Here is a 20,364-nt window from a genome sequence, read left to right on the forward strand (position 1 = left end):
ACAAATGCCATTTGGGGCTGTATCAACAGAGGCATCACATCAAAATCACAAGATGTCATAGTCCCATTGTATACGGCACTGGTCAGACCACACCTGGAGTACTGTGTGCAGTTCTGGAGGCCTCACTTCAAGAAGGATGTAGATAAAATTGAAAGGGTACAGAGGAGAGCGACGAAGATGATCTGGGGCCAAGGGACCAAGTCCTATGAAGATAGGTTGAGGGACTTGGGAATGTTCAGCCTGGAGAAAAGGAGGTTGAGAGGGGACATGATAGTATTTGATAGTATTTGACATGATAAGTATTTGAAAGGTTGTCACTTGGAGGAGGGCAGGATGCTGTTCCCGTTGGCTGCAGAGGAGAGGACACGCAGTAATGGGTTTAAACTTCAAGTACAACGATATAGGCTAGATATCAGGAAAAATTTTTTCACAGAGTTGTTCAGCAGTGGAATAGGCTGCCTAAGGAGGTGGTGAGCTCCCCCTCACTGGCAGTCTTCAAGCAAAGGTTGGATACACATTTTTCTTGGATGCTTTAGGATGCTTAGGGCTAATCCTGCATTGAGCAGGGGGTTGGACTAGATGGCCTATGTGGCCCCTTCCACCTCTATGATTCTATATAAGTCCATATTTGGATATTTTTTATTGACATATTGGTTTCCCAGTGCATCTGTACTATTCTATATTTGTCTCTTCTCACCCCTCCCAGTTCGAACGTGAAGATATGGGCATCAGACTTATAGTGGCTGATTTCTTTTCTCCAAGGTCGGGGGCAGAGGGTAGGCATTGAGGAAGAACAGTCTTGTTCTTGCCACAGGTAGCAATCCCCCCCCATGTTACTCAGCATCTACCTGCGCCCTCTTGCACAGCTGGTGAGGGGGGGATCATGTGGCTCAATAATTCCTGCAGTTAGTGATCCTTATTTTGTTCCCAAGAGCCCTTGTGCTCTGTTTTAATTGGTTGGTTGTGTGCGATTACTATTACAAAACTGAAGAAGTCTAACAATGAAACTAGGCATTACCTGGGAGTCTAGTCTTGATTTGATGATATTAAAGACTCTGAAGACAAGAACTTCTCTTTGTGTTTAATGTTACCCTCTAGTCGGAACAAAGGAATTCCTCTGCTGGCTGCAAGATTTATTGAGCCACACTCTCCCCCCTCCCCAGACATCCTCCTGTGTGTTTTTCCAGTTATCTTGATTTTCAGGTCCACTGACAGGGGCTGGGGTCTAATTAGTATGCTGATGACACCTAGCTCTATCTGTTAATTGGCTGCTGATCAGATACACCCCAGATTCATTGGACAAGGGTCTGGAGGCCGTTAAGGGATGGCTTCAACAGAACCAATGGAGGCTGAATCCCACAGAGGGAGGTGCTGTGGCTGGGAAAGTAAGGGCGGGGGCAGGAAGTGCATCTCCCCTGCAGAACTTTGACAGCTTCGTCAGGGATCAGATTCTGGTTGGCAGCTCATTCCACCCAGCCTTGACTATTAACAACTTAACACATTAACAAATCTGGGAGTGACCTTTGACACCTCCCTTCCAATGGAGGCACACATCACAAATATAGCTCACCAGGTAGTCTGACATCTAAGCCAGATGACGTCACGAGGACCCTGCCTGGGCCCGGAAGAACTAGCCACAGTGATCCATGCAACGGTCACCAACAGATTGGAATACTCTAACAGGTTCTATGCAGGACCACCCTTGTCCTTAACCCAGAAATTAAAACTAGTGCAAAATGCTGCTGCTTGGGACCTTATAAGGATCCCGTGGAGGGCTCATATTTGATCTGCCCTCCAGCGGCTGCATTGGTTCCCAGCGGAGTTCCAGATCATATTCAAGGTGTTGGGATTAACCTTGAGAGCCAGCTTGGTGTAGTAGTTAAGAGCCACGGCTTCTAACCTAGAGAACCGGGTACGATTTCCTACTCTTCGACATGCAGCCAGTTGGGAGATGTTGGGCTAGTCACAGTCCTGCTAGTGCTATTCTCATAGAGAGCAATAATCTCAGGGCTCTCCCATCTCCACCTACCTCACAGGGTGTCTGTTGTGGGGAGAGGAAAGGGTTTACAAAAGGATTGTAAACCATCTTGAGACTCGTTCTGATAGAGAAAAGTGGCATATAAGAACCAGTTCTTCTTTTTAAGGCCCCACAGTCTGGGCCCTGCATACTTGAGGGACTGCCTCTCCGGATTTGGTCCCTGAAGAGCATTACCATCACTAATTCTTACAGGAGTGATGCTGTTAAGTGCCCTAGAGCAGTGGCCCTTTTTTGGGTTGCGGACCGGTATGGGGGGAGGGCGATCCGGGGGCCCGCACATGCACGGACCTGCCGTGCATGCGCATTTTGCTCCTGGTGGGGCCATAAACATGCCGCGCATGCGTGTTTGCAGCCCCACTGGGTGCAAATGCGCATGCGTAGACCTGCCATGCATGTGCGTTTGCACCACTGGTGTGCTGGTGGCTGCGCTTCCCTCTCCCCCTCCTCCTGCAGAAAGGAGCTTGCCGGGCTGCAAGCTAATCAGCTGCTTTGGTGGCCAATTTGCTCACGGCCTGGCGAGTTTCTCGCTGTGGGGGGGGGCAGGGAGAGGGAGCCGAGGCCTTTGCGGCCGGTGGTTGGGGACCACTGCCCTAGATGTTGGCCATTAGCAGATGTCGTCATTTATGTAGCCCACCCCACCCCTGAACATGATCTTTACTCTTTGTGACTACCCTTGCCCTTTCTTTGGGTGTTGCTTCCAAATAGATTCTTTTTCTTCTGCCTCGACATAAATGAGATTTAGCAGTGTGAATGAATTTGTAATGATAAATTGTATGAATGAATTTGTAATGATGAATTTGTTCCCATTTGTGTCTTCCATCTTCTCCCCGTGTCTTTTCAGCTTTTTCTTACCTTCAGAAGAATTCCTAGAGCCCCCCACCCCTTTTTCATTTCACTTTATTTTCCATTAAAAATGTATTTTCCATTAAAAATCAGTGCTGCTTGTTGGGCACGAGTGCATTCTGTGCTGGATATTTTAAAATCCATTTTGTATCTGGGCCTTCGCTACTTAGGCAGTGGTAAAGCCCTGGTCCAATGGGTAGGAGGCATAGGCTTTTGTCATTAGTTGTGTGTGTTTACAAAATCAGTTACCTTGGAAGCCCAGAAATTTCATGCAGTATCTCCAATCCCTCTGTATTTCCCAGTTAAGAGCCTGTTCTGACTCAGGTTCAAAAAGTATAGGAAACATGGCTCTAATTACCTTACTTTTTCTCCTTATTCTCAGGTTTCTGTCTCTTTGCTTATTTCTCTGCTCCACATTCAAATCCCGCCATGTTCCTCAAATTGTGACTCCTTGGTGGTGGCTGAGTCAGTAGGGGTGGACCCCAGAATCTTCAAAGGGACTGTGTGCCCCAGTCTCTATTTGTTTCTGTCACAGGACACCGGAAAGTTTTTTGATGCACCTCCAACTTAGGCAGTCAGACTTTCAGAAAAGATTTTAAGGCATTTTATTAATATTATTTTGTAAATCTTTGCAGGGTAAAATGGATTTTGTTTCATATTCATCTCCATAGAAATGGACAAAGACACATGAACACTGTGACCAGCAAATAGCCTCTATTAGATATTAGAAGAAGTCTTAGCTTTGTACCCTACTTTTCGCTACCCAGAGTGTCTAAGGGGCTTACAATCACCTTCCTTTCCTCTCCCCACAACACCCTGTGAGACAATGCCAGGAGGGTCAGGATATAAATTAATAAAGTAGGTGGGGCTCAGAGAGCTCTGTGAGAACAGCTCTAATAGGACTGTGACTTGCCCAAGGTCACCCAGCTGGCTGCCTGGGGAGGAGTGGGGAATTAAGACTAGAGGAGTGGGGAATTAAGACGGTTCTCCAGACTGGAGGCCACCACTCTTAACCAAGACACCAAGCTGGCTTTTAATGGGTTCTCATATAAACCATCCATTTACACAATCAGTTTGTCTCTTTTTTCCTTTCCTTCCCACGTGGCTCATCTTATCAGACACCCAACACCCTCGTAGTTGTAAATAGTTACACCGCTTTCAGCAGACTTTAAGTTCCTGGTAAATTGCTGACGGAACTGAATACTTTCTGTGGTCTTGCTCCTCCTTGGACAAACCTTTTTTGCTCTTATATGGCGTAAATTGCCTCACTAAGATAAGCACAGTTTATGGAGAAGGAGTGAGTAAATCCCTTCCTGCTTGCAAAATGACGCTGATCTACTTTTAAAATAAAGTATGTGACGTCTGCTTCCTGGAACTTGATAGTTGTGCCAAAACTGTGGGAACTGCAACGTGTACCTAATCTGTGTGTATCTAGAGCCGGCTTGGTCTGGTGGTTGGGAGTACTGGCTTGTAATCTGGCGAGCTGGGTCTTGATTCCCCGCTCCTCCCCCACATGCAGCCAGCTGGCTGACCTTGGGCTCATCACAGCACTGATAAAACTGTTCTGACCGAGCAAGAATCTCAGAGCTCTGTAAGCCTCACCTCCCTCACAGGGTGTCTGTTGTGGGGAGAGGAAAGGGAAGGGGCTCATGGGAATTCTAGTCCATGGACATCTGGAGGACAACAGGTTGACTACCCTATGTCTGGGGCAGTGATGTTCTGTGTGCTTGGAGGGGTGGACTGTACAGTGAGAGGGCATCTGGAGCTCTGGCCCTGCTGATGGACCTTCTGATGGCCCCTGGCTTTCGGCTACTGTGACTGGATGGGCCACTGGCATGATTCAACGTGTATTCTCTTGTGTCGTTATTGTCCCATCACCTTTTATGACCCAGAGGTCAGTCCCACACATCTGATGAACTGGGCTCTGGGTAAGATCAGCAGCTGGCTCTACCCCTCTGTGGGGTCCCTATATAGTGGAATGAGGTCAGGAGAAGCCCCACAATGCTGTCACAAAGGCTTCCAGGAGAGCATTTTTGTGCAGGGTCTATTGTTGTAGGTTTAATGTTTGATGAAATGTTCTACATAATTATTTATTCTGTTGTAGCTTTGAAGATTTTTAAACCTGCCTTGAGTCTTGGAAGAGAATGTAGACTATTTAAAAGGTTAATACCTAAATGCCAAAAAGTTGTGCCATAAAATTTAACAAATGCCTCTGGGACTTCCGGAGCACATGTATCATGTCATCATTATAACTATTACAGCTGCATGGGTGCATGTGTGTGAATGAATGAATGAATGAATGAATGAATGCTGTAATTTTTAAAATGCTATAGTTTAACTCTGCCCTGTGGAAGAAAGTGCAGAATAATCAAGGCAGGAGACCGTCCAAATTGTCCCTGAAAATTGGGAGACCTGGATTAGGGTGTGAGATTAAAGGTTTTGGAGGAAGACTTCTGCCTGCTTGCTTCCAAGGAAAATACAGTGATGTGAATGAATGAATGAATGAATGAATGAATGAATGAATGAATGAATGAATGAATGAATGAATGAATGAATGTATGTTGAGGGCGGGTGATGTGAGTTTATGCTTTGTAACTTCTGCCCTGTGCCTTAGCCAATGACTTGTGAGGCAGATTCTAAGTAGAATTCACATGAAATCATTTATTAAAATTACGCAATTTTTAAAACCTTAAACGGCAACATGACAATATAGCCAGCATGGAGCACCGTCGATCAATAGTTTATTGTTGAAGTGGAAACCGTAACAGCCAAACATACAAAAGCATAAAATAGACATCACACTAGGTAACAAATAGCCACGGTCTCACTTTGTCCACAATACATAATGAAAATGAAATCAGTTAAAAGTTCTAAAACACAACTAGAAGGTTCCTCTAACGTGAACTGTATAAAATAAAATGAAAGAAGTCAGCATGGGCTACAGTGAGGATTCCTCAGCCATACTAGTAACAAGCCTTTTCCTAATATTTATGGATAAAGAAATTAACTTAGCAACTGTTATGGTTACAAGAGGGAATACATCTGCCAAAAGGAATATTATTCTGTCTTTGAGCTAGAAGCAGAGTTCATGCAGCACAGTCAATAAAGCCAACTTTACAGCAGTGTAAAATAAACACCATTGACCAGATGCTTGGAGGAACAAAAGAGGTTTTGCCCGGCAGCTGAAGTTAAATAGACCAGGCACCAGATGATAAACATGGGAGAAGTTTTAGAGTAGGTGGGTCTGTCCCAGGAGGTCTGTCCCAGCTTGCCACCCCTCACCTCTGATGGTGTAGCTAATGAAGACACCGGAATAGACCCACATGGCAGCAGGTTACCTTTTTAAATCTTGTGGCCCAAGAGCAGGGGTAGTCAAACTGCAGCCCTCCAGATGTCCATGGACTACAATTCCCATGAGCCCCTGCCAGCAGTTTGCCTACCCCTGCCCAAGAGCATGGACCAAAGACTTTAACCAGCAGTTTGAACTGTGAAGTAGCTCAAGTGCCCTTCCACGCTTTACATCTGACAGACAGGTCAGTCCCCGTGGAAAATAATTAATGGCTATAAATCTGATATTAAAAACTGCAACACTCAAAAACTTGCAGAACACTTTCATCTCCCAGGTCATTCCATTGCTGATGCAAGAATGGCAGTCCTCAAAAAATGTCGCAAGGGAACTTGCAACACAAGATTGCGACACTTAAGTGCTGAACAGTGGACCCCCCCCCACGCCCCCAAGCTGAATAGAGACAGAGGGTTTTTATCTCACAACAGATGCAGATTTTCTACCCCCAAGCATGTCCCCTCTGCTTCAGCCAAGCTGATTACAATATACATTCTACCTTTGCATACATTACAAACCTTCTTTATAACACCCCTCCCGTCTTCTTACTGGGATAAAAGGACATATCAACTTCCCTTTCCTGGTTTTTCCTGGATTTTTCTAGGGCTGCCAGCTCCAGGTTGGGGGATTTCTAGAGATCTAGGAGGCAAGATTTGGGGGGGGGGGGAAATGACTTCAGCAGAGTACAGTGCCATAGAGTCTGCCCTCCAAAGCAGCCATTTACCGCAGGGAAACTGATGACCTCTGACATCTGAAGAGCAGGTGTAATTCCAGGTGACCTCCAGCTCCCACCTAGAAATTGGCAAACCCAGTAGCCATGGAGAAAATGGCTGCTTTGGAGGGAGGAGTCTACGGCCTACTCTCCCTTCCTCAAACTCCACCATCCCCATCCTAACTTGGAGTTGTTAATGCTCTCTCTTTCCCAACAGGCAGCCAACCTACCTTTATCTGCCCCCCGTCTTAAGACACCTCCCCCCCCGGCAGCCTTTTGCTAGGAAAACTGTGTTCCAGTTTGGTGGTGTTGGCACAGGGCCAGACCCACTTCCATGACGGGGAACCCTGAAGGCCTTGTGGATATTGCCTCATTGTCCCCGCCCCCACAATGTTTCCTCTTTCTGTCCCTCTAGCAAGCCCCCTCCCCACCTTTCCGCTGCCTCCTCCTCTCCTCAGCCATGCACCAAACTACCTTTTATTGACTTTCCGTCTTCAGCTACTTATTCACTTTACCCCTCCACAATGGGGACCGAAACACCTTCTATTCTTCTTCTCTCCTTTTTATCTGCACAGCCCTGTGAGGCAGATTAGGCTAGGAGGGTGGTATATAAATATAAATAAAGTATGTGACTGGTCCAAAATCACCCCATGGGGATTCCCACCCGGGTCTCTCAGACTCTACTTTGAAGCTCTAACTGCTGTATCCCACTGGCTTTCATAGGATGGCTGCAAGGAGCCAAACCTAGCTGAGTCACAGAAGTTGGGAGATGTCAAATCATTCAGAGGCTGTTGCTAGGCCTAAGTTGGCCAGCATCCAGGGGGAAGATCTAGAATTACCCCTGAACTCCACATGGACGAGATAGGCCTCCCTGGAGAAAAAGTCTCCTTTCTCTTGTTGGGAAGCTATATGTCAGTTTTCTATCAAATAAACTCACCTCATGAATGGACAGGATCTTAAGCCCTGAGCACTCTCAATCATTGTGTTATTCTTGCCCACTTTGTTAATAAATGTAGTAGGAAAGATGGTCCTGAGCTATTTGCAGATTTTCTAGACCTTAATGGGACCTTCTTTGGGACAAACTGCTGAAGATGGAGGTAGATAAAAGGCTCATATATCTCATAAGGAAACTATTTGTCTACCAGTTGTTGAGTCAAAGTACCCCACTTGGAAGTTTAATACCTAAAATCCTAATAAATAGAGGAGTAAAACAAGGCTGTATACGGAGTCCATTCTTATTCATAGAACCACGGAGTTGGAAGGAGCCGTACAGGCCATCAAGGCCCACCCCCTGCTCAATGCAGGATCAGCCTCAAGCATCCAGGATCAGTTTCTGTCCAGCCGCTGCTTCAAGACGGCCAGTGAGGGGGAGCTCCCCACCTCCTGAGGCAGCCCATCCCACTGCTGAACTAGACTCCTAGAATCCTAGAGTGGGAAGGGGCCATGCAGGCCATCTAGTCCCACCCCCTGCTCAATGCAGGATGTACCTCAAGCATCCAGGAGAAGGATCTGTCCAGCCGCTGCTTCAAGACGGCCAGTGAGGGGGAGCTCCCCACCTCCTGAGGCAGCCCATCCCACTGCTGAACTAGACTCCTAGAATCCTAGAGTGGGAAGGGGCCATGCAGGCCATCTAGTCCCACCCCCTGCTCAGTGCAGGATCAGCCTCAAGCATCCAGGATAAACTATCCAAAGTTGATGGGTAATTTTTCTATTGGAGTGAAAGGGGAATAAAGTCATTTGTTATTACAGTTGTTTCCAACTGTGTCCAGGTGTTTTTTGTTTAAGTTCTTAATTTTTGTTCGTTGCCTTCCTCCAAGTGCCTTCCTTCAAATGCTTAAAGACAGCAGTCATGTCCCTTCTCAACCTCCTCTTCTCCAGGCTGATCCTTCCCAAGTCTCTCAGCCTTTCTGCATAGGGCTTGGTCCCGAGGCCCTGGATCAGCCTCGTCAATCTTTTTGTGAATGACCTTGCCCCAACCGACTACTCGTATATGCAGTTGATGCTGTAGTGTTGTCCCACTCATGAACTGGCCTAAAACACTTACTGCTGCCTTTCCTGGACTTTTGTGAAGTAAACAGACGGGCACCAAACTTCAAGAAGTCAAACATTGTGGTCTTTGAAAAAGCATGCAAACCACTGACCAAGTTAAAAGCTTTGTTTTATTCTTATTTATTATTCAGACTCAGACTCAGGAACCTTTATTGGCATACAAACTCACAATCCAAAGAAAGCAAATACGTTTCTCGTTAACAAATGGTGGTTATTTATTTGGAGCTTGTTCCCAAGAGCGTCAGCGGCCCTGGCAGGCTTAACAGGATCCTTTTCTGAAAGCACTGATCAAATGATAAGGGACTTAGAATTAAATTTGGGTTTAAATCCATCAAGTAAGACTGAATTAGAGTTCCTTGGGCGTAATAGCATGTCCGGGACTTGACAACCATGTGGACAGAGTCTTTTAGGGGCATGATTTATTATTTAGATTAGATTAGATTTTTGGGCTGCCGCATTCCTGGGAACAGGCTAACAACAACAAAAGCGCCTGTTTCACTTAATATTTCTGATAAGGCCTTGGAAGACGAGCGTGTCTCACGGCTTAAGTGCCACTCAGCGCTTCACACAGGGTGGCTGTCCCGCCCCTGAGTGCTTCCTCCTCCAACTGGCTTGCCTGTCTGTCGAGCAGCCAGCCAATCGCCTTCCATCCCCCACCCCTGACCACCCCCTCCTCCATCCACTACCCTGTGGGGCTCGGAGGCTGCAGATCCATGCCGCGTGAGAGCTGCCTCTGCTGGCGAGTTCCCTAAGAGCTGCCTGCAGCCTTTCCAAGGCCTGGGGGGAGGGGGAGGCTCTCCACGGAGTTCTTCCACCCCCACCCACCCTCAGTCTAGCACCCAGTGTATTCTTGAATGCAATGGGCTGGGCTCCTGGTATACAAATAAATCTAAAACAATTTCATACTAATTAATTCAAATTTCAGCTAACCCCCCCCCCCCAATCGAGTGCTCCGTTAATCCTGTTCTGGCCATTTTCCAATGCTGGAGGGGGGGAAGAGAGGGGAAAGGCCCCGACTGATGCTCATTTGGGCATCAGATTGGCTTCAACCATAAGCCTGGCGCAAGAGTGCCACCCTCCAAGCCCTTGCAGACGGTCAGCTCCAATAGGGCCGGAGTCTCGGCTGGCAAATCATTCCACCAAGCTGGAGTCAGGTCTGCTCAAGGCCAGTAGCGCTTCCCTGTGGTCAGGGACAGCCAGCAAGGTGGAACTTGTAAAGTGCAACACCCTTCATGAGGCGTACTCAGAGAGGCAGTATTTGGGAATACATTCCCCCCATAATGAAAATGGGGCTGCACGTAGGCAATGCACAGTCAAGTTCTGCCAACTTAGCTCCCTGGCAATGGCACCTTTTTCTTACACCAGAGGGAATCGATATGTGCCGGGAGCCCTCAATGCTTTCAACGTAAAACGAAGTGCCCAGCTGCTATACGGCATCCCAATTTGGACTAACGCTTCTAACCAAGCTGTTGAAAAACCCCAATCTGTTTTCCTCCACAAAATTCTTGGGATCCCAAACGGTGTCCCTTATGCAGCCCTGTGCTTAGAAACCAGCCAGAGACTGGTTGTAGTCCCTGAAGAGCAACTGCTCCGTCCGTTCCAACAGACCGTGATCCCTGGCCCCCGTAAGTTCACCTGGCCTCAGCCAGAGCCTTTTCACATCTGGCCCCAGCTTGGTGGGACAAGCTCCCCGATGGAATGAAGGCCCCGTGAGAGCTCAGACCATTCTGCAGGTCCTGCAAAACAGAGCTCTTCCACAGGCTTTTGGCTGAGGCTGGTGATGGGGCCTCCCTGCAAGCTGATCTCTTTGCCAGGCAACTTTGGCACTCCCCGTGTCCCTAGCCTAGAGCTACTTTTCACCTGTTGCTGATCCCTCCTGATTTGCTACAGAAGCCCCCCCCTCCCATACATTGTTCCTAAACCTGATTGACGCTTGATTGTGATGCTCCTGGTTCATGTTGTTGTAAATGTTCCTGTATACACTCTTGTTCTATTGTTCCATGTACACCGCCCAAAACCAGCACAGTGAGGGACGGTATATAAATTAAACGAATAAATAAATCTGAAAAGTCTGCGTTTGATTTAATAAAACGCAGACTGCCAAGCATTGAACTGCAAGAACTTAGCAGTAAAGTCAGAAATAGCTGCTCCCCAGTGAGCTTGGGGATCGCACCAAGTTCTCAGTCGCTGGGTGAACACTTTTACGTCTAATTATCCCATCACAACGAAGGGCTTTTATGTTAGCTAGAACTAATGCTCTGCCTTCTGCTGTGTGATATGGGAGAATTTTTAAATCCCATTTTCAGCTTGGCTTTGTCCTTGTGGACAATGCTGCACAGAATCAATGGCACATTTTCCCCCCTTGTCCATTTTAGTTCACTCTCTGAGCTAAATTCCTAAACCCACTGCTCTGCAAAAAAAGAACTGCACGAAAAAAGTGGACAAGCTCCTCGATGGAATGAAGGCTCATAGCCGTGACTCTCCATTATACAGGAGCATTTGCCTCATTATATTTAAACATTAACAAGGACGGACTCATTGCCACTGACGAAAGCCAAACTGAAAACAGAAAACAAATGAATCTAGAGACCGTTTTGGCAGAGTCAAAGTCTAAATAAATGACATAAGAGACTTTTTTATCTTCTTATACTCAATTAAGCCACTGGATAGATTATGTTTCTCCTTTGTTGCCAAAAAAGAACAGCAATCTGATGAAATTAAGGTACTGTTTCTTCTGATGTCCCAGAATTCTGACTTCACTGAATCAGTTGCAGAGTTTTTACAAGTTGCAAGGACAGGTGGTGAACGTGAATGTTCCCTGTCTCATTCTAAAGTATAAAGAAAAGCTCTTGTTGACTTTAAAGAAAGAGAATTGGTTCTTAGATGCGGCTTTTCTCTACCCGAAGGAGTCTCAAAGCAGCTTACAAATCACCTTCCCTTTCCTCTCCCCACCACAGACACCCTGAGAGGTGGGTGAGGCTGAGAGAGCCCTGAGATTACTGAAGGAGAAGACGAGTTGGTTCTTATATGCCGCTTTTCTCCACCCGAAGGAGGCTCAAAGCAGCTTACAGTCGCCTTCCCTTTCCTCTCCCCACCACAGACACCCTGTGAGGGAGGGGAGACTGAGAAAGTCCTGATATCACTGAAGAAGAAGAGTTGGTTCTTATATGCCTCTTTTCTCTACCCTAAGATGTCATAAAGTGGCTTCCAATCACCTTCCCTTTCCTCTCCCCACAGCAGACACCTTGTGGGGTGAGTGAGGCTGAGAGAGCCCTGATATCACTGCTCGGTCAGAACAGCTTTATCAGTGCCGTGGCGAACCCAAGGTCACACAGCTGGCTGCCTGTGGGGGAGCGCAGAATCAAACCCGGTTCTCCACATTAGAAGTCCGTGCTCCTAACCACGACACCGAGCTTGCTCTTGTTCATGTTGCAGTGGGATCTTTTGTAAATTGTTCCGTTATATTGTACCTTTTATACATATTCCAATAAAGACTTTGTTGTTGTGGATCTAGGTGCATTGAAAAGGCAGCCGATCTGCATGGAGGGAAAGGGAGGAGGCCCTGGGCTCGTAGCTTAGACTGCAATGAGCAGTTAAAGAACTCGAGAGAGGTACATCTAATGAATTAGTATTTCTATTTTGGAAATTTTATTAATGAGTCAGTTGTGACTCCAAGGCACCTCCTTCTCCTTTCCAAAATTAATGCCTCTTGAGAAGCATTCCAGTAAAGCAAACATCACTTCTTGGAACAGGGAAATCATAGAGAAAGCTTTAAATTATTGTTGCAGTATTGAAAATCTTTAACTTTTTTCTTCTGCTGGAATATACTAACATCCATAATTTAAGACTAATTATTGAAACTTCTTCCTTCCTTACAGATTCAGCCGTATGATAAGATCAAAGCGAGAGGACTACCTGATAACATTGCTTCGTTTTTAAACAAGCTTGTTGTCGTGAAACTCAATGGGGGGTTGGGCACCAGCATGGGATGTAAAGGCCCCAAAAGCCTTATTGGGGTGCGGAATGAAAACACCTTCCTGGATCTGACGGTTCAGCAGATTGAGGTGAGTAACCTGCTTGGGTCCTCTCTCTGCCAGAGGATTTTATGGAGCTTGTGCATTATGCAGAAATACTAAAATGATAGAGGAGAAGGGCTTTGAGTGCTTTTTGTGCTGTACAGTTTCATGAATCCTCCCAAAGGCTCAAAGAGTAAAATAAGTCTGTTGCTACAATTTATTTACTTTATTTATTTATACTTAGATTTCTATATCACCGTTCCCAATTGGGCTCACTACGGCTTACAATAATAAAAAGCTAAAACACAATAAAACCCCCATAATTCCCTTAATTACATACTATTTCTGCTAAAAGGCGGCAGGCGAAAAACCACTAGCTGCTCAACTCCTCGTCCAGCCAGGGGGCCAATTTCCTTGTTGACTTACTGGACTTGCTCTAGAGAGTGAGAAGCCAGATCAGTCAGTGCACAATAACAAAATAGCAAGGTGGGCAGGGGGGGATCCCAGCTCGAATTGAATATTGGGACCCTGCCCTGGCCTCAACCATATGCCTGGTGGAAGAGCTCCATCTTGCTAGCCCCGCAGAAAGCTGATAACTCCAGCAGGGCTCTTAGCTCTTCTGGGACCTCATTCGACCAGGTTGGGGCCAAGACCGAAAAGGCCCTGGCCCGGGTCGAGGCCAGGCAAGTGTCCCGAGGGCCCAGGTCTACCAGTAGGTTTATACCCCCCGAGTGAAGAGCCCTGCGGGGGGCATAAGCAACCGAGCGGTCCCACAGGCAGGATCCAGGCTGCGTATATCCTTAAAGGTCAATACCAAAACCTTGAACTTGACCTGGAAACAAACTGGTAAACAGAAGGAAGTAACAAGAAGGAAGTAAATGTATTAAACTTAATCCAGTGTGTTGGATCCTACAAGCTCCTTTGAAGCTGGATCATCCCCTTCTCAGAGCCCTTATGGCCCCTGCAAAACCAGTGTTGGCAAATCACAGCATGCTAAGGAATGGCTGCAGGGCCTAGGGAAGGGAAGTGCCCGTGTTTGCCTCTTGTGGCCCTTCCTTGCATATCCAGGGAATTACTAATTGACACTGAGGGATGGGAGGTGAATTTCCTCCAGGCCAGGCTGGATTCTGGAGATCTTTGGTGGGGGGGGGGGGGGAAATCACTTGGGCATGAAATTGGGGTCAGTGTGGGCAGGCAGGTAGTTGTGAGTTCCTGTATTGTGCAGGGGGTTGGACTAGATGACCCTGGGGTTTCTCTATGATTCTTGGGAGAATCTGGCAGAACTGTTTCTTGCTCCCTTTTCTGCCAACAGAGGAAATGTAGTGGAAGAAGCTTGGCATTTGTGAACTGCATGATGCCAGGATTCTAGTGCCGGTGGTACTTGAACTTGTGATTGTGCTAAGAACAAGCTGTTCTACACCAGTGAAAGAATTCTTTTCCTGTCCTGCGTGCCCCCCCCCCCCCATTCCTGCCATAGCCCCCTGTGCTCACTGAAAAGCCTAAGGTTTGGCTTCCCATTCATACAAAGTACAGTTCCTCTTACTAACTAGGAAGCCACCCTATTCAAACAAATTGCTTCCATTATTAGTAGTGAGCAAAGACTGTATATGTTTGCTTCGAGGGCATCTGAAGGTTATTCTGAACTATTTACTGTCTCTGTTAATCAGTGCCCTGCCTGGCAAACTCATGGTTCTCTTCCCAATCCAGTTTGTTGCTGTCAATGACCAGTCGACTTCCACAGTCAGAAGACTTGTGGTTGAAGAGATCTCTTTGTTGAAGGAACTAGCAAAACAAGCGCATGAGGTTCTTTGCTGAAACGGCCTACCCATAGGACTGCCTCCAAGCCCACCCTCTCAGGTGCCCTTTGGCACACAAAATGCCAGGTGCCACAACTCAGCATTCACACTGCACAAGGCTGCAAAAGATAGGCCAAGACATACCAAGGCCGAGGTCCCAGCTGTCCAAGGCAGGAGATAACCAGGAGACTCAGAAGAGTTGCTTAGGGAATTTACCATACACCTCCTGGTTGGAAAGTTAAGAAAACCAAGTTCCTAAAACATCTCCCAGTAGGTACCAAAAGCTCAGGCCCAGTACTTTGGTCAAGCATGATGGATAATTGAACCAAAGTGTACATCGATTACCTAAAAAGGACACATCGCTAGGAGCACTACAAACAAGCTTAAAGGAAACACCTCCAAGCAGTTCAATGCAACACGGAATATGGAATACTAAAACATCATGACAAAGACAGGTAACAGGATCTTGACAGTTGCACCCTTTAGGATGAAGCACAGCACAGCCCATGGGACTGGCCATGCCCAGGAGTCCATAATTAACCCCCCTGTTCTTAATTGTTTGCGCATCTCGTCCTGGAGCCCAGGAGCCCTCTGGTGGGCAAGAGACAGGAGGGGGATTTCAGCCACTCTTGCCTCTTTGCTGCAGCCTCCTGCGTCACACAAACTCTGCTTGCACAGCTTTTCTCCAGCCCCCGAGATGGCCCGTTCAGTGCTCACATGTGACTGCAGGGAAGAGGGAAAGATGAAAACAGCCCACTTCAAGCAGCGCAAATAAGATGTTCTTTGTTTTTGTCACATTCAGCCCCCTCCCCCCCAAAGAAGCTCCCCATATTGCACAAACACAGCGTGTCAGCACTTAGCAACTCCGAGAAGGCTGCCATGAGACAAAGGAAGTAAAGAAATAGTCATGCAGCGGGGGGGGGGGGGGGGGGTTTGGTCTGTCTCCTTGAGGCTGTTACCAGCAGCCAGTGCTAAGGGTCTTGTCCCTGCCTGCTGGCTTCTGGAGTCAGGTTACAGGGGTTTTCTTTGCTTTCCAAAAATAACTAGGCCAGAGGAAGCTTCAGAACAGGGGTAGTCAAACTGCGGCCCTCCAGATGTCCATGGACTACAATTCCCAGGAGCCCCCTGCCAGCGAATGCTGGCAGGGGGCTCCTGGGAATTGTAGTCCATGGACATCTGGAGGGCCGCAGTTTGACTACCCCTGCTTCAGAAGTTCAATGTCATTCAGTCTGAGGTCAGGTTTCCAGAAATTAATCAAAGCAGCGTCTGAAGTAGGCATTGCATCCCTGCCCAGAAGTGTCTCCTGGGAGACTTCATAGCTGCACAGCCAGCTTCTCAGGAACAGTCCTGCAAAGACAGATTCTGATGGGTGTTGGTCTGAAGCAGCAGAATAAAGTTTAAGTCCTTTGGTACCCTGAAGACCCAACAGGTACAAGCTTCCTGTGTGTGCACACAGGTGTACATGACTGTTTATACCTTGAATAAAACTCTGTTGGTCTTAAAGATGCCACTGGCCTCAATGTAGTCCTGCAAAGACTCATCTTCACTATCAACAAGCAGCTAGTGTCAAGCCAGGAGACATGCACTTTGATGCCTAGCTTGTAAATCCATTCTCAGCCTTCTGGGGGGGGGGGGGTAGCCTGCTTTTGCTTGCTGAATTAGAGCTGGAGGATGGAGGTGATCTCTTGTCTGCCAATTTGGGCCTGCCTGCACCTCCTTTCCCTGCTGGTCAGCTGCTGCTGGCTCTGGGCTGGACACACATGCTCCCTCCTCCTCTGAGGGTCTTCTCTGTTGCTCAGCCCTGGCTGGTCCACGTGTATTTTGTGTACGTGACTGTTGCATGGCAGAGTGGGGCTTTGAATTCCAGTTTCCTTGTTTTGTGGGTTGACACTTGCACAATTCTGCCATTCTAGTTCTCAAAGGAGCATAAGCTTCTATTTGTGTGTAATTTTATATATTGCATTGTTATCATATTCTACAACATTTAATGTAAACCACCCAGAGCCGTATGGAAGGGTGATATAGAAATCTAAATAAATAAATATTAAGCAGAACAACGTTATGAATTATTATTTACTTATTATATTAACTCTTTAAGTGTTTATCTGGTGTTCAGATTCTTTTAATTTGAAGAGTTCTAAAGAACCCAGTTGAAACCGATAGACGTGTTAGTTTTGGTATTTCTCATTCCCACAAATTTGTGCGTCTTGTTCGTACACCTTCACAGCCAATGTTGTGTTGTGTTTAGGGTGCTGGCCTAGGAACCCGGATTCAAATTCCCACTCTGCCGTGAAAGCTTGCCGGGGGGCCTTGGGCCAGTCACACCCTCTCAGCTGAACCTACTTCACAGGGTTGTTGTGGGGATTAAATAGGGGAGGGGAGAATGTTGAGAGCCACTCGGGGTCACCACTGGGGGGGGGAATGGGTATAAATGAAGTAAATACATAAACGTCAATACTTGAGCCATTGATGATCTGCAAAGAATATTGAAACATTTTGAATACAGAAGGGAGAAATGATTAGTTCTCTTCCCATAACAGTTAAAATATACAGATTAACAAAATGGGATAGTTCCACTGAATTTATATTCTAAACATATTTATTACAGGTCATCAGGCTGCTTAATGTATGCGTAGGCTCCTCTGATGGCTTGTTGGTTTGTTTTGATATGGGTGACTTTTATTAGGGTAGCATGCTGTTTTTTCGTTATAAGGTGCCATGAGCAGGACTCTGAAGAGGCAGAACATTTTCTAGACAAATAAAATAATTACTGACTGTCATGACTTTCTTTGGTGCCAGCATCAGCTGTGATGAAACGCCTGGTGCCAATGTGCTAATATGGGGGAAAGGAGCTCGCTGGAAGAAGATATTTCAACACCTTAAATTGTAGTCTAAGCCCATCTTGTCACATTGGACGGTCATTTGCAAACTATTTCATTGTCATTTCCGCTGCTCGTACTTCCCCCTTTCTTCCAAAGAACTATTTCAAACTGACTCATGTAATGAGACACATTCTCTGTTTTGATTGGAGAAAGAGGCAAATTGTAGCTGCTAATATGAATGGAGCTGGTTCCCCTTTGTCTGCTGTTCAGTGAATGAGGGACATTATTACCTAAGAGGTCTGTCAGTACAGATATAACCATCCCCCCCCCCCAACCAGTCTGAGGTTTAAGAGAACAACAGATGGGGTTGCTTCATAGGCAGAGATTTGCAGTTATAGTCAAAGAAGTAGATTTTGCAATTTGAGCATGGTACGACAAGTCTCTTTTTGGAAAAAGCCACTTTCTGACGCATGTACTAGACCCCCAAAAAATTTTTCACCCTTCTCACATAGCAAAACATGGACTTTTGTGCATCTTTTCTCCCCAGTGGATACCCAAAGGTTTTGTGACTAGTCATGTGCTACAGAAGACAGATCTAAAGGTCTTTCATGGCTATAAATAGACTTACGTGACCTTCTGTTGCCAACAGTTGTTCTGAGCAAAAATACAGTCCTTGATTACCGTGTGGCAAAATGTAGATAAGATCACAAGGAGTGGCCCCTCCCAACCATCAAAGGAGGGTGTCCGGTGGGCCTTTCTGGTAGCAGCCTCACGCTTACGGAACGACCTCCCCCGGGATACGTGCCATCTTTAGGAGGCAGCTGATGACTGGCTTTCTTAAGACCTGTGTTTGATTTAAACAGTACTAAATAGTGACTTTCAGTTTTGGTTTAATGTATTTTTATGTGCTAAATGTGTATGCATTTTATGGTTGCCAGCTCTAGGTTGGGATATTCCTGGAGATTGAGGGGTTACGGTGGGGGGAAGGCTGGGTGTGGGCAGGGGAGCGGCTGGCTAGAGTCCACCTTCTACAGCATCCATTTCCTCCAGGGGAATTGCTCTCTGTTGCCCGGAGGTGTAATCACAGGAACTCTCCAGCCGCCACCTGGAGGATGCCAGGCGGCCTATTCATTTATATTGTAAGCTGCCTTGAGCACCAAAAGCAACAGAAGTGGCTAATAAACATTTTCAACAAATTTGATAAATAAATGAATATGTGTATATTTTAACAATGTGTTAGTGCTTACCCGAAATGTCTTCCCCCTCAGCATCTAAACAAAAGCTACAACACAGATGTTCCTCTGGTCCTGATGAACTCATTCAACACTGACGAAGACACTAAGAAGATCTTGCAGAAGTACAGCCACAGTCGTGTGAAAATCTACACTTTCAATCAAAGCAGGTATGGAAGGCCATTTGGGCCTCCTCTTAAAGGCCAGGTGGCTGAGGGCTTCCAGGGGGAGGAAGATGGGCTGAGCACAGGAGCTGGTGGGGGAGCCTTTCTTTCCCCTTCTGCTGACAGGGAGATGGGTTGTTACCTGGGCAGAGTGGCTGAATAGGAGCCATCCATAGGTTGCATTCAGCATGTAGGGTTGCTAGCTGCAGGCTGAGAAATACCTGGAGCTTTTGGGGGTGGGGCCTGAAGAAGGCTGGGGTCGGGGAGACTTAATGGGGCATGATGCTGTAGAGCCCACCTTCCGGTGGCCCTTTTCTTCTGGTTCTCTGTCATAGACAGTTCGGGTGTGATCTCAGGAGAGCTGCAGCATGCGTATGTTTCTTCCATATTGTGTCTGACCAAAGGCCCAGTACTCTCTGCAGAGGGGTCTCCAGGGGGTTCCCTCCCTCCCTCCTGTGTGCCCCCATGCTCAGGAGCCGGATGACAGCCATTTTGCACGTAGAGCCCATCTACCTAGGAAATTGGATGGAATTAGAATTCCTAACGTTTTCAGGAATTGGAGGTGCTATATAAGGAATTTATGAAATGAACGGTAGAATTGCACATGTTTAACTGTTTCAACTGCATTCAGTTAGCAAGGACAAACACATGAATAGGGCTTGCTTGAATTTCTCATGACGAGAAGAACTGAATCGATTCAAGTGGGCGGCCGTGTTGGTCTGAAGCAGCACAACAAAACAAAATCAGCGTCCAGGGGCACCTTTAAGACCAGCAAAGATTTATTCATTCATTTGTGGGTTTTAAAGGTGCCATTGCACTCTGATTTTGTTTAGAAGAGCTTAAGTTAGGTTATTTTATAGGGTTGCTACTCTCCAGGTGGGACTGATGATCCTCCAGGCCTTCCTGTCCTCTACCATTCCCCGGAGTCCATTTAGTTTGTACCTACTGCTTCAGTGACTCCATCCAGCCACCTCATTCTCTGTCGTCCCCTTCTTCGTTTGCCCTCGATCGCTCCCAGCATTAGGCTCTTCTCCAGGGAGTCCTTCCTTCTCATGAGGTGGCTAAAGTATTTGAGTTTCATCTTCAGGATCTGGCCTTCTAAGGAGCAGTCAGGGCTGATCTCCTCTAGGACTGACCGGTTGGTTCGCCTTGCAGTCCAAGGGACTCGCAAGAGTCTTCTCCAGCACCAGAGTTTAAAAGCCTCAATTCTTTGACGCTCGGCCTTCCTTAGGGTCCAACTTTCACAGCCATACATTGCAACTGGGAAGACCATAGCCTTGACTAGACGCACTTTTTTTGGCAGGGTGATGTCTCTGCTTTTTAAGATGCTGTCTAGATTTGCCATAACT

At 46.8% G+C, this 20,364-nt stretch overlaps 1 protein-coding gene across 4 annotated transcripts in view; it reads left to right on the forward strand.

The window, feature by feature from the left end:
* The window catches only part of UGP2 (UDP-glucose pyrophosphorylase 2), a 52,747-nt gene that overhangs the window by 20,633 nt on the left and 11,750 nt on the right, over positions 1-20,364 (forward strand). For all 4 annotated transcript variants that reach the window (XM_077315633.1, XM_077315616.1, XM_077315626.1 and 1 more), the window contains exons 4-5: positions 12,864-13,049; positions 18,888-19,021. In XM_077315633.1, the coding sequence (XP_077171748.1) occupies positions 12,864-13,049; positions 18,888-19,021 (320 nt within the window). The remainder of the gene's footprint in view (positions 1-12,863; positions 13,050-18,887; positions 19,022-20,364) is intronic.

This window comes from Paroedura picta, chromosome 1 (genome assembly GCF_049243985.1).
Source record: "Paroedura picta isolate Pp20150507F chromosome 1, Ppicta_v3.0, whole genome shotgun sequence".
Classification (NCBI taxonomy): Eukaryota; Metazoa; Chordata; class Lepidosauria; order Squamata; family Gekkonidae; genus Paroedura; species Paroedura picta.